This window comes from Thalassophryne amazonica, chromosome 2, assembly GCF_902500255.1.
Source record: "Thalassophryne amazonica chromosome 2, fThaAma1.1, whole genome shotgun sequence".
NCBI classification, from domain to species: Eukaryota; Metazoa; Chordata; class Actinopteri; order Batrachoidiformes; family Batrachoididae; genus Thalassophryne; species Thalassophryne amazonica.
In genome coordinates this window covers 129924108-129942509 of record NC_047104.1, presented here as the reverse complement: position 1 = coordinate 129942509, position 18402 = coordinate 129924108, and the positions used below count along the sequence as shown (strand labels likewise).

The 18402-nt window shown below is 45.4% G+C and overlaps 1 protein-coding gene across 3 annotated transcripts in view; it reads right to left on the bottom strand.

Moving 5' to 3' along the window:
- Nucleotides 1-1123: 1123 nt before the first annotated feature.
- Nucleotides 1124-18402, bottom strand: part of LOC117530354 (troponin I, fast skeletal muscle-like) — a 49952-nt gene continuing 32673 nt past the window's right edge. For all 3 annotated transcript variants that reach the window (XM_034193202.1, XM_034193221.1, XM_034193212.1), the window contains exons 3-6: nucleotides 18083-18211; nucleotides 17625-17714; nucleotides 2128-2304; nucleotides 1124-1314 (exon numbers count right to left, since the gene is read on the bottom strand). In XM_034193202.1, the coding sequence (XP_034049093.1) occupies nucleotides 1228-1314; nucleotides 2128-2304; nucleotides 17625-17714; nucleotides 18083-18211 (483 nt within the window). In that variant the 3' untranslated portion in view covers nucleotides 1124-1227. The remainder of the gene's footprint in view (nucleotides 1315-2127; nucleotides 2305-17624; nucleotides 17715-18082; nucleotides 18212-18402) is intronic.

The following is an 18402-nucleotide window of genomic DNA, read 5'->3' as shown; positions in this document are numbered from 1 at the left end:
TGTGCCTTCACAAGATGGACACTGTCTGTGAGGGACCCAGACCTGGTTTATAACGTGACCTTTAGTAAACTCAAAATGAGAAATATAGTCGTTTGTTTTTTGGTAAGGGGCAGAATCTTGCATAAAAGGGCCAGGGAAAATAACAAATTTCTATCATGTCAACCTGAGTCACAGATAATCTGGGCAGTTGTGTTCTTATCACTATAGCAGGGGATGGATATTGGGATATGCATTCCATTTGTCCTCGGATGTTGGATTTTGCCATTTCCAACTTGTCAATTTATTCAATCCCCACATACCCCAAGTTCACAATCCAAGATGGCTGCCCTAAACAGTAACAGTCCTGAAAACTGTAGTTTTTGCTGTTTTTTAGCACAATATTTTTTGTATCCAATTTAATGAATTGTGCTCACAATACTGTGCTATATTTTTATGTGTTGTTCATCAACTGCCTGACGTGGTAGATATAAAAAAAAACTGTCGGCATTGTGCTACAAACCATGCAGTAAACTGATACACAAATGTAACTTCTGTGCCATCTGTTCTCTTCAATGAGGTTCCTTTGGTGGGCCGAAAATTTTTGTAGCACTCTATATTACAAAATCTTGGAGGCATCCCGCTTCCTTTCTGACATGCGTGCTGTGTGGAAAATGGAACTCATTTATATTGGGTGTGATGTCATTCCAAGCTGCGATTTATGACTTCAGAGGTGAATGGAATGCACAACATCGCCAAAACGCAAGTATCCAATGAACACACCTCCTCCAAAATATATTATTATTAAACGAGGGTCACTTGTCTTAATTTCTTTTAAACCATCTTACCTCCACAACTTTGACATTTAGCCTGCAATTTTTGTTCTGTACATTTTGTGCTATTGCACGCCGCATCGCACACTAGCGTCAGTGGTGCTTAGCTTAGAAACAAACATGGCGGGGTTTGATTTTGCACAGCATCAATCGCAGACTACGTCGTCAGGATTGTTTTTGAATTATCTGACCATTTTTGCAAGTTGACTGAGAACAATTTTGTCTGTGTGGCTTAAGTGTAATTTTGAAGTTAGTCTGAAAGGATAACTGGCTGATAGAGACATTTAAATATACAATTTCACAACGTCATTTATTGTTGCTATCATTTATAGAATTTCACAACAATATGGGCACATAACATCTTGTGATATTTGATACAGTAAACAACACAAAACACGGTGATGCTCTGCTGATGCATTCAGGCTTCGGTCTCAAACATTTTCTTTCTTCCGTCCATTCCAGCTTTATCTTCAATGTTCTTCCTCCAGTCACTTGTCTGTTTCTCCTGTGGAAAAAAGACTGATTGAAAGCACTGAATGCAATTACAACCAGTACTGGAATTCACAAAAATTCAACCTCTTTTTATTGTGTGTGATTATGATTTTTTTTTTTTTTTTAGCTTTATTTTTTATACAGACTGGTTGACAGTATGCTACACTTATGTACATTCTTGGGGCAAAAACACAAACAAGTTGATTAAAAAATTAATAAAGCCTAAATGTTTAGAGTTTGCCATAGATAGTACTTCAGTGTGTTACTCCCTCCCGGCTCTTACTGTAATGCTGTCCCTCACAAAGTACAAACTCAAACTATTACACACTTATTACTCATATTTATGCAAAGTCACAGTGGAAATCAGGCCTGGATTCTGAAGAACTTCTCTCACGTATGAAATCCGCCCGTTCAGAACCCCAAACAATGGACACAAACAGTTTTTATAAAAGACAAGATGGGCGTCACAAAGCCAGACCTTATTTCACAAAATCCTTCCCTTATTGGTCCCACTGGGCATTCAGGGGAGGTCCCACCCCCCGCCACTGACCCTCGAGACAACGGGACATGTATGATTTATAATGTAACCTGAATCTCTTTGTTCTGAGTGGTAAAACCGGTTAAATCCAGTTCAACATGCACATAAACAAACAAATCCAACAAATAACAGATGAAAAGTAAATGAAACTGAGAATACAATCCTTAAGTAAAATAATGACTTAATGCCAAAACAAATAAAGGAAATAAAATAACAAAACAATAGTTAAACTTAAACTTACAACAAATATATCTAACAACTGTCTAATATAAGATCTGAATGACCAACCTCTTCTTTCACCTCCTTTTTGACCTGCTTCAGGTTGGCTCTTAGGTCCATGGACACTTTGTGTTTGGACCCAAGCAGAGCTGCAAGCATGGCATCAGCCGACATCCGCACCTTCTTCAAAACGGGCTTCTTAAACTTCCCGTTCAGGTCTTGGACTTTCATCTTCAGGTCATCGATCTGACAGAGACCACAAATGCACATTTCTGATTAAAAGCATTAGCAAAGGAGCACTCGTGCACTGCAACTGTATCTCCTTGTGTCAGTTTCACACCAAGCATCCATACTCTTGCACTCGTTTGTCCTGTGTGCCGTACGTTTGTGCTCAGACATGCTGTGTAAACAGGAATGTTGAAAGAGACACACCCCAAATGCTTTTGCACTATCCACTTTAGACTGTGTTCCACAGGTCATCAAGCTATAGGGCTCTCAGGTGTGTTAGATTTAATATATCATTGAAAAAATGTAGTAGAACAGACCAAAGTCCCAGTGTCTGAAAGTGCCAGCTTATTCATAAGAAACACACACGTGCACCAAAAATTTCATTATTTTCCCCTAAAATCAAACAAACAAAAAAGCAAAAAAAACAACAAAAAAAACAACAACAACAAAAAAACTGGACGCTACACCATCATCTCCCCGCAGACAGAGGGATGCCAGGAATGGAAACCAGCTCTATGCCCATGGGGTTCCATGGGCTGTAGACTGGGTAGTGTGAAATTCTTCAAGGGTGGTAATAAATTATGCAAAGTTTCTATATGATTTGGAATGGCATGCGAGGCCAGAATGCAAATATCAACATCCAGTGTTCACTGTTGTTAGCTAATATCCATAATTTCTCCAAAAATATTAGCCTTATCGGCGTTTTGTTTTGGCAACATTCATCCTTCACCCACAATACATAAGCATACCAAATGGCAAATGTCAGCTCTCCCCAGTTTGTCCGTGTTTGAAGGTGCACTCACACATGCATACACACACACAGTGCCTGTGTCCCTTTTAATATATAGATGATTTACCGCCACTGCTGGAATGGCATGTGAGTCCAGAATGTAATTATCAATGTCCATTGCTCACTGTCAACATTCCATTTTGGGGGCGTTCATCCTTGACTCACGATACATAAGCACACCAAACGGCAAATGTCAGGTCTCCCCAGTTTGTCTGTGATCAAAGTTATACACAGGCACGCATAGACGTACACAGAGGTCACTTTCTATTTAATATATAGATGATTTACTGCCAAGCTGCTATGGTGTGTGAGTCCACTATTGAATTATCAATGTCCATTGTTCATTGTTGTTACCTAATATCCCTAATTTCTCCAAAAATATTAGTCCTATCAACTTTCCGTTTTCACTGTGTTCATCTTTGATCAAAAATATTAAAGGATTATTAACCGAGCAAACGAGGTTAATAATTCATTCATTACATGGCTATTACAACCCCAATTCCAATGAAGTTTGGATGTTGTGTAAAATGTAAATAAAAACAGAATACAATGATTTGCAAATCCACTTCAACCTATATTCAATTGAATACACCACAAAGACAAGATATTTTATGTTCAAACTGATAAACCTCATTGTTTTGTGCAAATATTTGCTCATTTTGAAATGGATGCCTGCAACATGTTTAAAAAAAAGCAGGGGCAGTGGTAAACATAGCACTGTGTTACATCACCTTTCCTTCTAACAACACTCAATAAGCATTTGGGAACTGAGGACACTAATTGTTGAAGCTTTGTAGGTGGAATTTTTTTCCCATTCTTCCTTGATGTACAACTTCAGTTGTTCAACAGTCCAGAGTCTCCGTTGTCGTATTTTGCGCTTCATAATGCGCCACACATTTTCAATGAGCGACAGGTCTGGACTGCAGGCAGGTCAGTCTAGTACCCGCCACGCTACGAAGCCATGCTGTTGTAACACGTGCAGAATGTGGCTTGGCATTGTCTTGCTGAAATAAGCAGGGACATCCCTGAAAAAGACGTTGCTAGGATGGCAGCATGTGTTGCACCAAAAGCTGGATGTACCTTTCAGCACTGATGGTGCCATCACAGATGTGTAAGTTGACCATGCCATGGGCACTAACACACCCCCATACCACCACAGATGCTGGCTTTTGAACTTTGCGCTGGTAACAACCAGGATGGTCTTTTTCCTCTTTTGTCTGGAGGACACAACATCCATGATTTCCAAAAAGAATGTGAAATGTGGACTCATCAGACCACAGCACACTTTTCCACTTTGCATCTGTCCATTTCAAATGAGCTCGGGCCCAGAGAAGGTGGCAGCATTTCTGGATGATGTTGATGTATGGTTTTCACTTTGCATGGTAGAGTTTCAACTTGCACTTGTAGATGTAGCGACGAACTGTGTTAACTGAAAATGTTTTTCTGAAGTGTTCCTGAGCCCACGTGGCAAGATCCTTCACACAATGATGTCGGTTTTTAATGCAGTGCCGCCTGAGGGATCAAAGATCAAGGGCATTCAATGTTGGTGTTCAGCCTTACCGCTTACATGTAGAAAGTTCTCCAGATTCTCTGAATCTTCTGATTATATTATGGACTGTAGATGATGGAATCCCTAAATTCTTTGCAATTGAACATTGAGAAACATTGTTCTTAAACTGTTGGACTATTTTTTCATGCAGTTGTTCACAAAGTGGTGATCCTCGCCCATTCTTTGATTGTGAATGGCTGAGTCTTTTTGGGGATGCGCCTTTTATACCCAATTATGACACTCACCTGTTTCCAAGTAACCTGTTCACCTGTGGAATGTTCCAAACAGGTGTTCTTTGAGCATTCATCAACTTTCCCAGTCTTTTGTTGCCCCTGTCCCAGCTTTTTTGAAATGTGTTTGTTGGGAAGGTGTCGTAGCACGGACCCACAACAGGGGGCGCAAATGAACGGACAATGAGTAAGCCAAAAGGTAACAATTTACTGTTGTGACAAAACACAACTAAATGTACAGAAATTGCAAAGTCAATGAACACCAGGTGACGTGTGGGCAGGCTCGAAGATAGAAGACCCCGACGAGAGAGAGACCGCGTCCCACACGGCCTCCACCACCAACGGTCTGAAGAACACCGGAGCCGCCAAGTCCCGAATCCCCAGGTGACCTCTGTCTTCGGCTGTCGACCCTGGTACTGCTGGCAGAAAGCAGAAAAAAGATGAATGAGTGTAACTCCTTACACTCAGTGGTCTACAGTTTGTGCACAGTAGGAGGAGAACCTCCACCTCCGAATCACACACTCGTGCAGCTCCTAGTGTGTCCACTTATCTGTAGCGCGGTTGTCGTCGTCACGCTCCACGCCACTTCCCAGATAAGGGTGAACACCACAGGATACCGGCTGCAACAGAAATTCAGAATCCTACACAACGTGTTAATCAGCAGAGAAGTGTACCTCACGGTAGTCGATTTCTCGGCGAGGAGGTGGAGTCCCGATCCGGCTTTTAAGATGGTGATGATGATGATGAACGAGTGACAGCTGGTGCAGGGGATGAATGACAGCTGTCACTTCCTCAGGGTCCGGCGCCCTCTCGTGCTTGGAGCCCGCACTCCAAGCAGGGCGCCCTCTGGTGGTGGTGGGCCAGCAGTACCTCCTCTTCAGCGGCCCACATAACAGTGTTCCAGGAATCCATTTCAAAATGAGCAAATAGTTCAAGTTCAAGTTTTCGGCACTTTGCAATAAAATAAAACAAAACAAAATAAAACAAAACTGATTACTCAGCAAGTCAACCCATGCAACCGAAAGGGTATAGGTAGAAGCAAAGCTTATATACACCTACCCCTTTTACCTCAGCAACTTTTACTTATCACAGCAAAACCAAAACAAAACAAAGTGAGCAGAACAGCAAAACACAGACATCTTAAAATAATCAATAAACTCAAATTCCTCATCATATCTACACCAATAACAGCACACATCACATAATCCCCCCCCAAATACAAAATTAATAACTTAATTGTCCATACTTTAACCAACAGCTATATAGTCCTTCAACCATGAATTGAATTTTCAGAGAATTTAGACAATTTTCACATATTCAGAAAACATCAGTTCCTTATATTGGCATTTAAACTGATTGACATTTGGACATCACTTGAGTTCCTTCACCAGATTACGAGTATTCCATATTTTAGGGCCACAAGTAGAAACAAAAAAAGACTTTCCTGGTCGTCCGAGCGCCAGTAATTTTTAAAATGATACAATCCCCTTAAAGTGTCGGCTGTAGAACTCGGCAGGAGGGCCGGGTCCAGGATGAAGCTCCTCTTCACCCAGGAGCGTTCCTCAGGTCCATACCCCTCCCAGTCCACCAGATATTGGAACCCCCGGCCCTTACGACGGACGTCCAGGAGCCTGCGGACCGTCCAAGCAGGCTCCCCGTCGATGAGCCGGGCAGGAGGCGGCGTAGGTCCAGGTGCACAGAGGGGCGAGGTGTGGTGAGGCTTTATATGGGACACGTGGAATACCGGGTGGATCCGCAGTGAAGCTGGGAGTTGGAGCTTCACTGCGGCCGGGTTGATGATCTTGAGGATGGGGAAGGGTCCGATGTATCTGTCTTTCAGTTTGGGGGAGTCCACACAGAGGGGAATGTCCTTGGTCGAGAGCCACACCTCCTGCCCGGGCTGGAACGTGGGGGCCGGGGACCGTCGGCGGTCTGCATGGGACTTGGCCCTCGTCCGGGCCTTTAACAGGGCAGAGCGGGCGGTCCGCCACACCCGGCGACATCTCCGAAGGTGGGCCTGGACCGAGGGCACACCGACCTCTCCCTCCACCAGCAGGAACAATGGGGGCTGGTACCCCAAACACACCTCAAAAGGGGAGAGGCCGGTAGCAGACGAAACTTGGCTGTTGTGGGCATACTCGATCCAGGCCAGATGGTGACTCCAGGCCGCCGGATGTGCGGAGGTGACACACCGAAGGGCCTGCTCCAACTCCTGGTTGGCCCGCTCTGCCTGGCCGTTGGTCTGGGGGTGGTACCCGGAAGAGAGACTCACGGTGGCCCCCAGCTCCTTGCAGAAACTCTTCCACACCTGTGAAGAGAACTGGGGACCACGATCCGAGACGATGTCCGACGGTATCCCATGCAGCCACATGACGTGGTGGACCAGGAGGTCTGCCGTCTCCTGGGCCGTCGGGAGCTTCGGGAGGGCCACGAAGTGGGCCGCCTTGGAGAACCGGTCCACTATCGTGAGGATTACGTTGTTGCCCTGGGACGGCGGGAGGCCCGTGATGAAATCCAGGCCGATGTGAGACCAGGGGCGATGAGGCACCGGCAGGGGTTGGAGGAGGCCCGTCGTCCTCCGATGGTCTGCCTTGCCCCTGGCGCAGATGGTACAGGCCTGGATGTAGTCCCGGACGTCGGTTTCCAGGGATGCCCACCAGAAGCGCTGCTGGACCACTGCCACGGTCCTACGCACCCCGGGATGACAGGAGAGCTTGGACCCGTGACAGAAGTCCAATACGGCAGCTCTTGCCTCTGGTGGGACGTACAGTCTGTTCTTGGGGCCAGTCCCCGGGTCCGGGCTCCTGGTCAGGGCCTCCCGGACGGTCTTCTCCACGTCCCAGGTAAGGGCGGCCACGACAGTGGACTCGGGGATGATGGTCTCGGTGGGGTTCGACAGCCCCGCTTTGGCTTCTTCTTTGTGCACCCGGGACAAGGCGTCTGATTTTTGGTTCTTGGTCCCGGGGCGGTATGTAATCCGGAAGTCAAAGCGCCCGAAGAACAGAGACCAGCGGGCTTGCCTGGGGTTCAGCCGCTTGGCGGTCCGGATGTACTCCAGGTTCCGATGGTCAGTGAAAACCGTGAAGGGCAACGAAGCCCCCTCCAGTAGGTGTCTCCACTCTTCAAGAGCCTCCTTCACCGCAAGAAGTTCCCGATTGCCAACGTCATAGTTCCGTTCAGCTGGGGTCAACCTGCGGGAATAAAAGGCACAAGGATGGAGAACTTTATCAGCCTCCACGCTCTGGGACAGCACGGCTCCTATCCCTGAGTCAGAGGCGTCCACTTCTACTACGTACTGGCGATCAGGGTCAGGCTGCACCAGAACTGGCGCAGTCGAGAACCGGCGTTTCAACTCCTGGAACGCGGCTTCGCACCGATCCGACCAGGCAAAGGGGACCTTGGTGGAGGTCAGGGCAGTCAGGGGGCTAACTACCTGACTGTAACCTTTGATGAACCTCCTGTAAAAATTTGCAAAACCGAGGAACTGCTGTAGTTTCCTGCGGCTTGTTGGTTGGGGCCAATCTCTCACCGCCGCAACCTTAGCCGGATCAGGGGCGACGGAGTTGGAGGAGATGATGAACCCCAGGAAGGACAAAGAAGTGCGGTGGAACTCGCACTTCTCGCCCTTCACAAACAGCCGGTTCTCCAACAACCGCTGTAGGACCTGACGTACATGCTGGACATGGGTCTCAGGGTCCGGAGAAAAGATGAGTATATTATCCAGATATACGAAGACGAACCGATGCAGGAAGTCCCGCAAGACGTCATTTACCAAGGCTTGGAACGTCGCGGGGGCGATAGTGAGGCCGAACGGTATGACCAGGTACTTGAAGTGACCTAACGGGGTGTTGAATGCCGTCTTCCATTCGTCTCCCTTCCGGATCCGAACCAGGTGGTACGCATTTCTAAGATCCAATTTCGTAAAGATTTGGGCTCCATGCAGGGGCGTGAACACTGAATCCAACAGAGGTAACGGGTATCGGTTGCGAACCGTGATCTCGTTCAGCCCTCTGTAATCAATGCATGGACGGAGTCCGCCGTCTTTCTTGCCCACAAAAAAGAAACCAGCACCCATCGGGGAGGTGGAGTTCCGGATCAGCCCGGCAGCTAAGGAGTCCCGGATGTAGGTCTCCATTGATTCGCGTTCCGGACGTGAGAGGTTGTACAACCTACTGGACGGGTACTCACCGCCCGGGACTAAATCGATGGCACAATCGTACGGCCGGTGCGGAGGAAGAGTGAGCGCCAGATCTTTGCTGAAAACGTCAGCAAGATCGTGGTACTCCTCTGGCACCGCCGATAGATTGGGGGGGACTGTGACCTCCTCATTAGCTGTAGTGCCGGGGGGAACCGAGGATCCTAAACACTCCCGGTGGCAGGCTTCGCTCCACTGCGTCACAACCCCGGACGGCCAATCAACCCGGGGATTGTGCTTCACCATCCATGGAAAGCCCAAAATCACTCGGGAGGTAGATGGTGTTGCATGGAACACTATCTCCTCCCTGTGATTCCCAGACACAATCAATGTCACTGGTTGTGTCTGATGTGTGATCAATGGAAGCAGGGTGCCATCTAGTGCTCGCACCTGCAATGGTGCCGGCAGAGCCACCAGAGGGAGCCCTACTTCCCCTGCCCATCTGCTGTCCAGCAGATTCCCCTCTGACCCCGTGTCTATCAGTGCTGGGGCGTGAAGGGTTAACTCCTCACAAAGGATTGTTACTGGGATTCGTGCCGATCTGCGGGGTCTCTCCGCGTGTGTGTTATGGCCCACCCTTAGCCCAGTTTCTAAGGACGGGCGTTGTAGTTTGACCGTTCAGGGCAGTCCCTCTGCATATGCTCACAAGAGCCGCAGACAAAACACTCCCCGCGGGCCAGTCTCCTTTGTCTGTCACTTAATTGTACTTTGGCCCTGCTCGTGTCCATAGCCTCCTCAGCAGGGGGAGCTGTAGCCCCACGGGGCCCTCTGGCAGTGAAGCGTGGGGACAACGTCTTATCGGAACCGGAAGGGGGAGGGACGGCTCGTACCCGGTCACGCCCCCCGGCCTGCTCCCGACGATGCTCAGTCAAACGGTTGTCTAAGCGTATAACCAAATCAACAAGCCCGTCAAAATCCCGCGGTTCCTCCTTCGCCAGTAGGTGCTCCTTGAGGACCGGTGACAGTCCATTTACGAAGGCGGCGCGGAGCGCAACGTTATTCCAGCCGGACCTCGCTGCCGCGATGCGGAAGTCGACTGCATACTCGGCTGCGCTACGGCGCCCCTGTCTTATCGACAGCAGCACGTTTGAAGCAGTCTCGCCTCTGTTAGGATGATCAAACACTTGTTTGAACTCCCGTACAAACCCAGTATAAGACGTTAGGAGCCGTGAGTTCTGCTCCCAAAGCGCCGTAGCCCATGCGCGTGCCTCTCCTCGAAGCAGATTGATAACATAAGCTACCCGGCTAGCATCTGAGGCGTACATGACAGGGCGCTGTGAAAAGACGAGCGAACACTGCATGAGGAATCAATCAATCAATCAATCAATTTTTTTTATATAGCGCCAAATCACAACAAACAGTTGCCCCAAGGCGCTTTATATTGTAAGGCAAGGCCATACAATAATTATGTAAAACCCCAACGGTCAAAACGACCCCCTGTGAGCAAGCACTTGGCTACAGTGGGAAGGAAAAACTCCCTTTTAACAGGAAGAAACCTCCAGCAGAACCAGGCTCAGGGAGGGGCAGTCTTCTGCTGGGACTGGTTGGGGCTGAGGGAGAGAACCAGGAAAAAGACATGCTGTGGAGGGGAGCAGAGATCGATCACTAATGATTAAATGCAGAGTGGTGCATACAGAGCAAAAAGAAAAAGAAACAGTGCATCATGGGAACCCCCCAGCAGTCTACGTCTATAGCAGCATAACTAAGGGATGGTTCAGGGTCACCTGATCCAGCCCTAACTATAAGCTTTAGCAAAAAGGAAAGTTTTAAGCCTAATCTTAAAAGTAGAGAGGGTGTCTGTCTCCCTGATCTGAATTGGGAGCTGGTTCCACAGGAGAGGAGCCTGAAAGCTGAAGGCTCTGCCTCCCATTCTACTCTTACAAACCCTAGGAACTACAAGTAAGCCTGCAGTCTGAGAGCGAAGCGCTCTATTGGGGTAATATGGTACTACGAGGTCCCTAAGATAAGATGGGACCTGATTATTCAAAACCTTATAAGTAAGAAGAAGAATTTTAAATTCTATTCTAGAATTAACAGGAAGCCAATGAAGAGAGGCCAATATGGGTGAGATATGCTCTCTCCTTCCAGTCCCCGTCAGTACTCTAGCTGCAGCATTTTGAATTAACTGAAGGCTTTTTAGGGAACTTTTAGGACAACCTGATAATAATGAATTACAATAGTCCAGCCTAGAGGAAATAAATGCATGAATTAGTTTTTCAGCATCACTCTGAGACAAGACCTTTCTGATTTTAGAGATATTGCGTAAATGCAAAAAAGCAGTCCTACATATTTGTTTAATATGCACTTTGAATGACATATCCTGATCAAAAATGACTCCAAGATTTCTCACAGTATTACTAGAGGTCAGGGTAATGCCATCCAGAGTAAGGATCTGGTTAGACACCATGTTTCTAAGATTTGTGGGGCCAAGTACAATAACTTCAGTTTTATCTGAGTTTAAAAGCAGGAAATTAGAGGTCATCCATGTCTTTATGTCTGTAAGACAATCCTGCAGTTTAGCTAATTGGTGTGTGTCCTCTGGCTTCATGGATAGATAAAGCTGGGTATCATCTGCGTAACAATGAAAATTTAAGCAATACCGTCTAATAATACTGCCTAAGGGAAGCATGTATAAAGTGAATAAAATTGGTCCTAGCACAGAACCTTGTGGAACTCCATAATTGACTTTAGTCTGTGAAGAAGATTCCCCATTTACATGAACAAATTGTAATCTATTAGACAAATATGATTCAAACCACCGCAGCGCAGTGCCTTTAATACCTATGGCATGCTCTAATCTCTGTAATAAAATTTTATGGTCAACAGTATCAAAAGCAGCACTGAGATCTAACAGAACAAGCACAGAGATGAGTCCACTGTCCGAGGCCATAAGAAGATCATTTGTAACCTTCACTAATGCTGTTTCTGTACTATGATGAATTCTAAAACCTGACTGAAACTCTTCAAATAGACCATTCCTCTGCAGATGATCAGTTAGCTGTTTTACAACTACCCTTTCAAGAATTTTTGAGAGAAAAGGAAGGTTGGAGATTGGCCTATAATTAGCTAAGATAGCTGGGTCAAGTGATGGCTTTTTAAGTAATGGTTTAATTACTGCCACCTTAAAAGCCTGTGGTACATAGCCAACTAACAAAGATAGATTGATCATATTTAAGATCGAAGCATTAAATAATGGTAGGGCTTCCTTGAGCAGCCTGGTAGGAATGGGGTCTAATAAACATGTTGATGGTTTGGATGAAGTAACTAATGAGAATAACTCAGACAGAACAATCGGAGAGAAAGAGTCTAACCAAATACCGGCATCACTGAAAGCAGCCAAAGATAACGATACGTCTTTGGGATGGTTATGAGTAATTTTTTCTCTAATAGTTAAAATTTTGTTAGCAAAGAAAGTCATGAAGTCATTACTAGTTAAAGTTAATGGAATACTCAGCTCAATAGAGCTCTGACTCTTTGTCAGCCTGGCTACAGTGCTGAAAAGAAACCTAGGGTTGTTCTTATTTTCTTCAATTAGTGATGAGTAGAAAGATGTCCTAGCTTTACGAAGGGCTTTTTTATAGAGCAACAGACTCTTTTTCCAGGCTAAGTGAAGATCTTCTAAATTAGTGAGACGCCATTTCCTCTCCAACTTACGGGTTATCTGCTTTAAGCTACGAGTTTGTGAGTTATACCACGGAGTCAGACACTTCTGATTTAAAGCTCTCTTTTTCAGAGGAGCTACAGCATCCAAAGTTGTCTTCAATGAGGATGTAAAACTATTGACGAGATACTCTATCTCCCTTACAGAGTTTAGGTAGCTACTCTGCACTGTGTTGGTATATGGCATTAGAGAACATAAAGAAGGAATCATATCCTTAAACCTAGTTACAGCGCTTTCTGAAAGACTTCTAGTGTAATGAAACTTATTCCCCACTGCTGGGTAGTCCATCAGAGTAAATGTAAATGTTATTAAGAAATGATCAGACAGAAGGGAGTTATCAGGGAATACTGTTAAGTCTTCTATTTCCATACCATAAGTCAGAACAAGATCTAAGATATGATTAAAGTGGTGGGTGGACTCATTTACTTTTTGAGCAAAGCCAATAGAGTCTAATAATAGATTAAATGCAGTGTTGAGGCTGTCATTCTCAGCATCTGTGTGGATGTTAAAATCGCCCACTATAATTATCTTATCTGAGCTAAGCACTAAGTCAGACAAAAGGTCTGAAAATTCACAGAGAAACTCACAGTAACGACCAGGTGGACGATAGATAATAACAAATAAAACTGGTTTTTGGGACTTCCAATTTGGATGGACAAGACTAAGAGACAAGCTTTCAAATGAATTAAAGCTCTGTCTGGGTTTTGGATTAATTAATAAGCTGGAATGGAAGATTGCTGCTAATCCTCCACCCCGGCCCGTGCTACGAGCATTCTGACAGTTAGTGTGACTCGGGGGTGTTGACTCATTTAAACTAACATATTCATCCTGCTGTAACCAGGTTTCTGTTAGGCAGAATAAATCAATATGTTGATCAATTATTATATCATTTACCAACAGGGACTTAGAAGAGAGAGACCTAATGTTTAATAGACCACATTTAACTGTTTTAGTCTGTGGTGCAGTTGAAGGTGCTATATTATTTTTTCTTTTTGAATTTTTATGCTTAAATAGATTTTTGCTGGTTATTGGTAGTCTGGGAGCAGGCACCGTCTCTACGGGGATGGGGTAATGAGGGGATGGCAGGGGGAGAGAAGCTGCAGAGAGGTGTGTAAGACTACAACTCTGCTTCCTGGTCCCAACCCTGGATAGTCACGGTTTGGAGGATTTAAGAAAATTGGCCAGATTTCTAGAAATGAGAGCTGCTCCATCCAAAGTGGGATGGCTGCCGTCTCTCCTAACAAGACCAGGTTTTCCCCAGAAGCTTTGCCAATTATCTATGAAGCCCACCTCATTTTTTGGACACCACTCAGACAGCCAGCAATTCAAGGAGAACATGCGGCTAAACATGTCACTCCCGGTCTGATTGGGGAGGGGCCCAGAGAAAACTACAGAGTCCGACATTGTTTTTGCAAAGTTACACACCGATTCAATGTTAATTTTAGTGACCTCCGATTGGCGTAACCGGGTGTCATTACTGCCGACGTGAATTACAATCTTACCAAATTTACGCTTAGCCTTAGCCAGCAGTTTCAAATTTCCTTCAATGTCGCCTGCTCTGGCCCCCGGAAGACAATTGACTATGGTTGCTGGTGTCGCTAACTTCACATTTCTCAAAACAGAGTCGCCAATAACCAGAGTTTGATCCTCGGCGGGTGTATCGTCGAGTGGGGAAAAACGGTTAAAGATGTGAACGGGTTGGCGGTGTACACGGGGCTTCTGTTTAGGGCTACGCTTCCTCCTCACAGTCACCCAGTCGGCCTGCTTTCCCGGCTGCTCGGGATCTGCCAGGGGGGAACTAACGGCGGCTAAGCTACCTTGGTCCACACCGACTACAGGGGCCTTGCTAGCTGTAGAATTTTCCACGGTGCGGAGCCGAGTCTCCAATTCGCCCAGCCTGGCCTCCAAAGCTACGAATAAGCTACACTTATTACAAGTACCATTACTGCTAAAGGAGGCCGAGGAATAACTAAACATTTCACACCCAGAGCAGAAAAGTGCGGGAGAGACAGGAGAAGCCGCCATGCTAAATCGGCTAAGAGCTAGTAGCTACGCTAAGCTAGCGGATTCCTAAAAACACGCAAAGCGAATAATGTGTAAATAATTTAGAGGTGATTCAGCAGAAGGAGTGCTTTAGTTAAGGCACGTAAAGATTACACTGGGAAACAAATCGTAATCTAGATAACTAGATCAATCTAACTGCGCAGATCAAACAGCTAACAGATACAGAAAAACACCGCTGTGCTCCGGAACAAGAAGTGATACAATACCGCAGTGAGAGCCGACCACCAGTAGAGTCAAGTAAAAAAGTAAAAAAAAAAAAAATAAATAAAAAGGTAAAAAAGTAAAAAAGTCTTGAAAAAGACTATTAGTTCAAAGTCCAAAGCAGCAGGTAGCAGTCTCTGTGTAAACAGTCCCAACAGAGAGCCAAAATTCTGATCAACCACACAAAGTCTGTCTGTAACTGTGCTGTGTCACACAACATGGAGCAGCGCACCCTTGTATTGTGGTTTGTCCGCGCACGTCTCGACACAGCCCCCGTACGGCTCCGGAGGGCTTATGTAAGCTTCAGGGGATGGTGGGGGGGTTTGTTGAACGACCAGTGGTACGTCTGATGCAGGCCCAGGACCAGCCAGAGGAGGAGCTGCAGCAGCGCCCTGATCGTGCGCTTCCACCCTGGCGGCGAGAGCCTCCACTCTCCGATTAAGGAGGACATTCTGCTCGGTCACTAAATCCAACCGAGCCGTGAAGGCGGTTAAGATCTGCTGCAGCTCACTCAACACGCCTCCCGCTGACGCCTGCGCTCCTGGCTCTGCCATTGGCCGTTCACGCTCGAGCTGACGCCCCTCGGAATCCATGACGATTGGCCGAGAAATCCTGTTGGGAAGGTGTCGTAGCACGGACCCACAACAGGGGGCGCAAATGAACGGACAATGAGTAAGCCAAAAGGTAACAATTTACTGTTGTGACAAAACACAACTAAATGTACAGAAATTGCAAAGTCAATGAACACCAGGTGACGTGTGGGCAGGCTCGAAGATAGAAGACCCCGACGAGAGAGAGACCGCGTCCCACACGGCCTCCACCACCAACGGTCTGAAGAACACTGGAGCCGCCAAGTCCCGAATCCCCAGGTGACCTCTGTCTTCGGCTGTCGACCCTGGTACTGCTGGCAGAAAGCAGAAAAAAGATGAATGAGTGTAACTCCTTACACTCAGTGGTCTACAGTTTGTGCACAGTAGGAGGAGAACCTCCACCTCCGAATCACACACTCGTGCAGCTCCTAGTGTGTCCACTTATCTGTAGCGCGGTTGTCGTCGTCACGCTCCACGCCACTTCCCAGATAAGGGTGAACACCACAGGATACCGGCTGCAACAGAAATTCAGAATCCTACACAACGTGTTAATCAGCAGAGAAGTGTACCTCACGGTAGTCGATTTCTCGGCGAGGAGGTGGAGTCCCGATCCGGCTTTTAAGATGGTGATGATGATGATGAACGAGTGACAGCTGGTGCAGGGGATGAATGACAGCTGTCACTTCCTCAGGGTCCGGCGCCCTCTCGTGCTTGGAGCCCGCACTCCAAGCAGGGCGCCCTCTGGTGGTGGTGGGCCAGCAGTACCTCCTCTTCAGCGGCCCACATAACAGTGTTCCAGGAATCCATTTCAAAATGAGCAAATAGTTCAAGTTCAAGTTTTCGGCACTTTGCAATAAAATAAAACAAAACAAAATAAAACAAAACTGATTACTCAGCAAGTCAACCCATGCAACCGAAAGGGTATAGGTAGAAGCAAAGCTTATATACACCTACCCCTTTTACCTCAGCAACTTTTACTTATCACAGCAAAACCAAAACAAAACAAAGTGAGCAGAACAGCAAAACACAGACATCTTAAAATAATCAATAAACTCAAATTCCTCATCATATCTACACCAATAACAGCACACATCACATAATCCCCCCCCCAAATACAAAATTAATAACTTAATTGTCCATACTTTAACCAACAGCTATATAGTCCTTCAACCATGAATTGAATTTTCAGAGAATTTAGACAATTTTCACATATTCAGAAAACATCAGTTCCTTATATTGGCGTTTAAACTGATTGACATTTGGACATCACTTGAGTTCCTTCACCAGATTACGAGTATTCCATATTTTAGGGCCACAAGTAGAAACAAAAAAAGACTTTCCTGGTCGTCCGAGCGCCAGTAATTTTAAAATGATACAATCCCCTTAAATTATATTTTCCCTCTCCTTAAAAAATTCTTGAATTCTGAGGGGCAGTTGCTTATTCTTCACATGTCAGAGGGCCTTAACAGCACTTTTTGTTTATTTTCAAACAAATGTTTTAAATGTTGAAAAATCTTATAAGTATAAATTTAAACCAGGCAGTGTAGACCACACAATAAATACTGCCAAACCTTTATTAAAAGTTGTAACTTGAATTAAGATTGCATCATGACCTGCAGAGAACATCTGCTCCTTCCCTGCATCTCCTGGTGTTTCCCTCTTTTCTGTACCCAGAGCAACAATATTGCAAACAATGTCACTGTTACAAAGCTGAATGGTTTGTGTGGAAGCAAAATAATCCGATTTATTCCTAGTTGCTATGGGATTTAAGACCAACAAAAAAGTCATAAAAGTTTGTGGCAGTGTCATTAAACTGGCAACACTGAGATCACAGTTGCTCTGTAGACAGAATGGGTTGTGCAAATCGAATATATAAAGCTGACTGTGTGTGTGTGCATGTGTGTTCGCTATGCACACCATTTGAACTCACAGTTTTTGACTTATTTGGGTGTGTCATTTGTCAGTTGCACTGACTCAATCAGATAAGAAACACCACAATTCTTGATATGAATATAAAAATATGAATTGTTTTATTTAAACAAATATTAAAAGACTCACTTCTTTCCTGGACTTTGCCACTTTGAGCTCCATATCATATCGCTCCTCATCCACAAAATCAATCTGCTTGTGAAGATTCCGGCACAGGTCCTAAAGAAGAAAGAAAAATCTTTGATCTTACATCCTCAACCCTCTCGTCAGTTCCCTGCTTCACAACATTGTAGTGGATTGATGAAAAGAAATAAATAATTATATCACTCAAACCAAGTTGTTTATAATCTGGTTAGAAACTTCAGTGCAACGTTTATCTAAAAAAAGGACTTCATTTGAAACTCAATAAGTTGTCATGGTCATGAATCAGATGTAAATGTAAGTAAAAAACAACCCAGTGAATACAACATATACACATATACCTGTGTAAATTTCTTGAAAGTGTTTATCACTCAGAAAGAAAAATGGTTTTGTATTTGTCCAAGTAACACATGTTCATCCAGTTGGATGCACTGTGGCGAGTTTACCTGGAGTTCCTCCATGCATCCTGTGATGCAGAGTGGAGGACATTTTTCCTCCATATATTTTATCTTCTCCTGCTCAGCCTCCAGCGACTCTTCCTCCAGCATCATCTGCCCGATTTGCAGGAGCAAGCTCTAAGAGGAAGAGGAGGGAAAGGAGGTTCACACAAACATGTCAAACCTCCTGTTAGATTATGATGATGATGATAATGATGACAACAATAACTGTGGTTTACAGATTGTAATCTACAAAATATTTCATTTATGAAATTTGTTTTGATCAGTGGTCTATCTATCTGTAAATGGGTGAAAAATAAAAGGAAAAA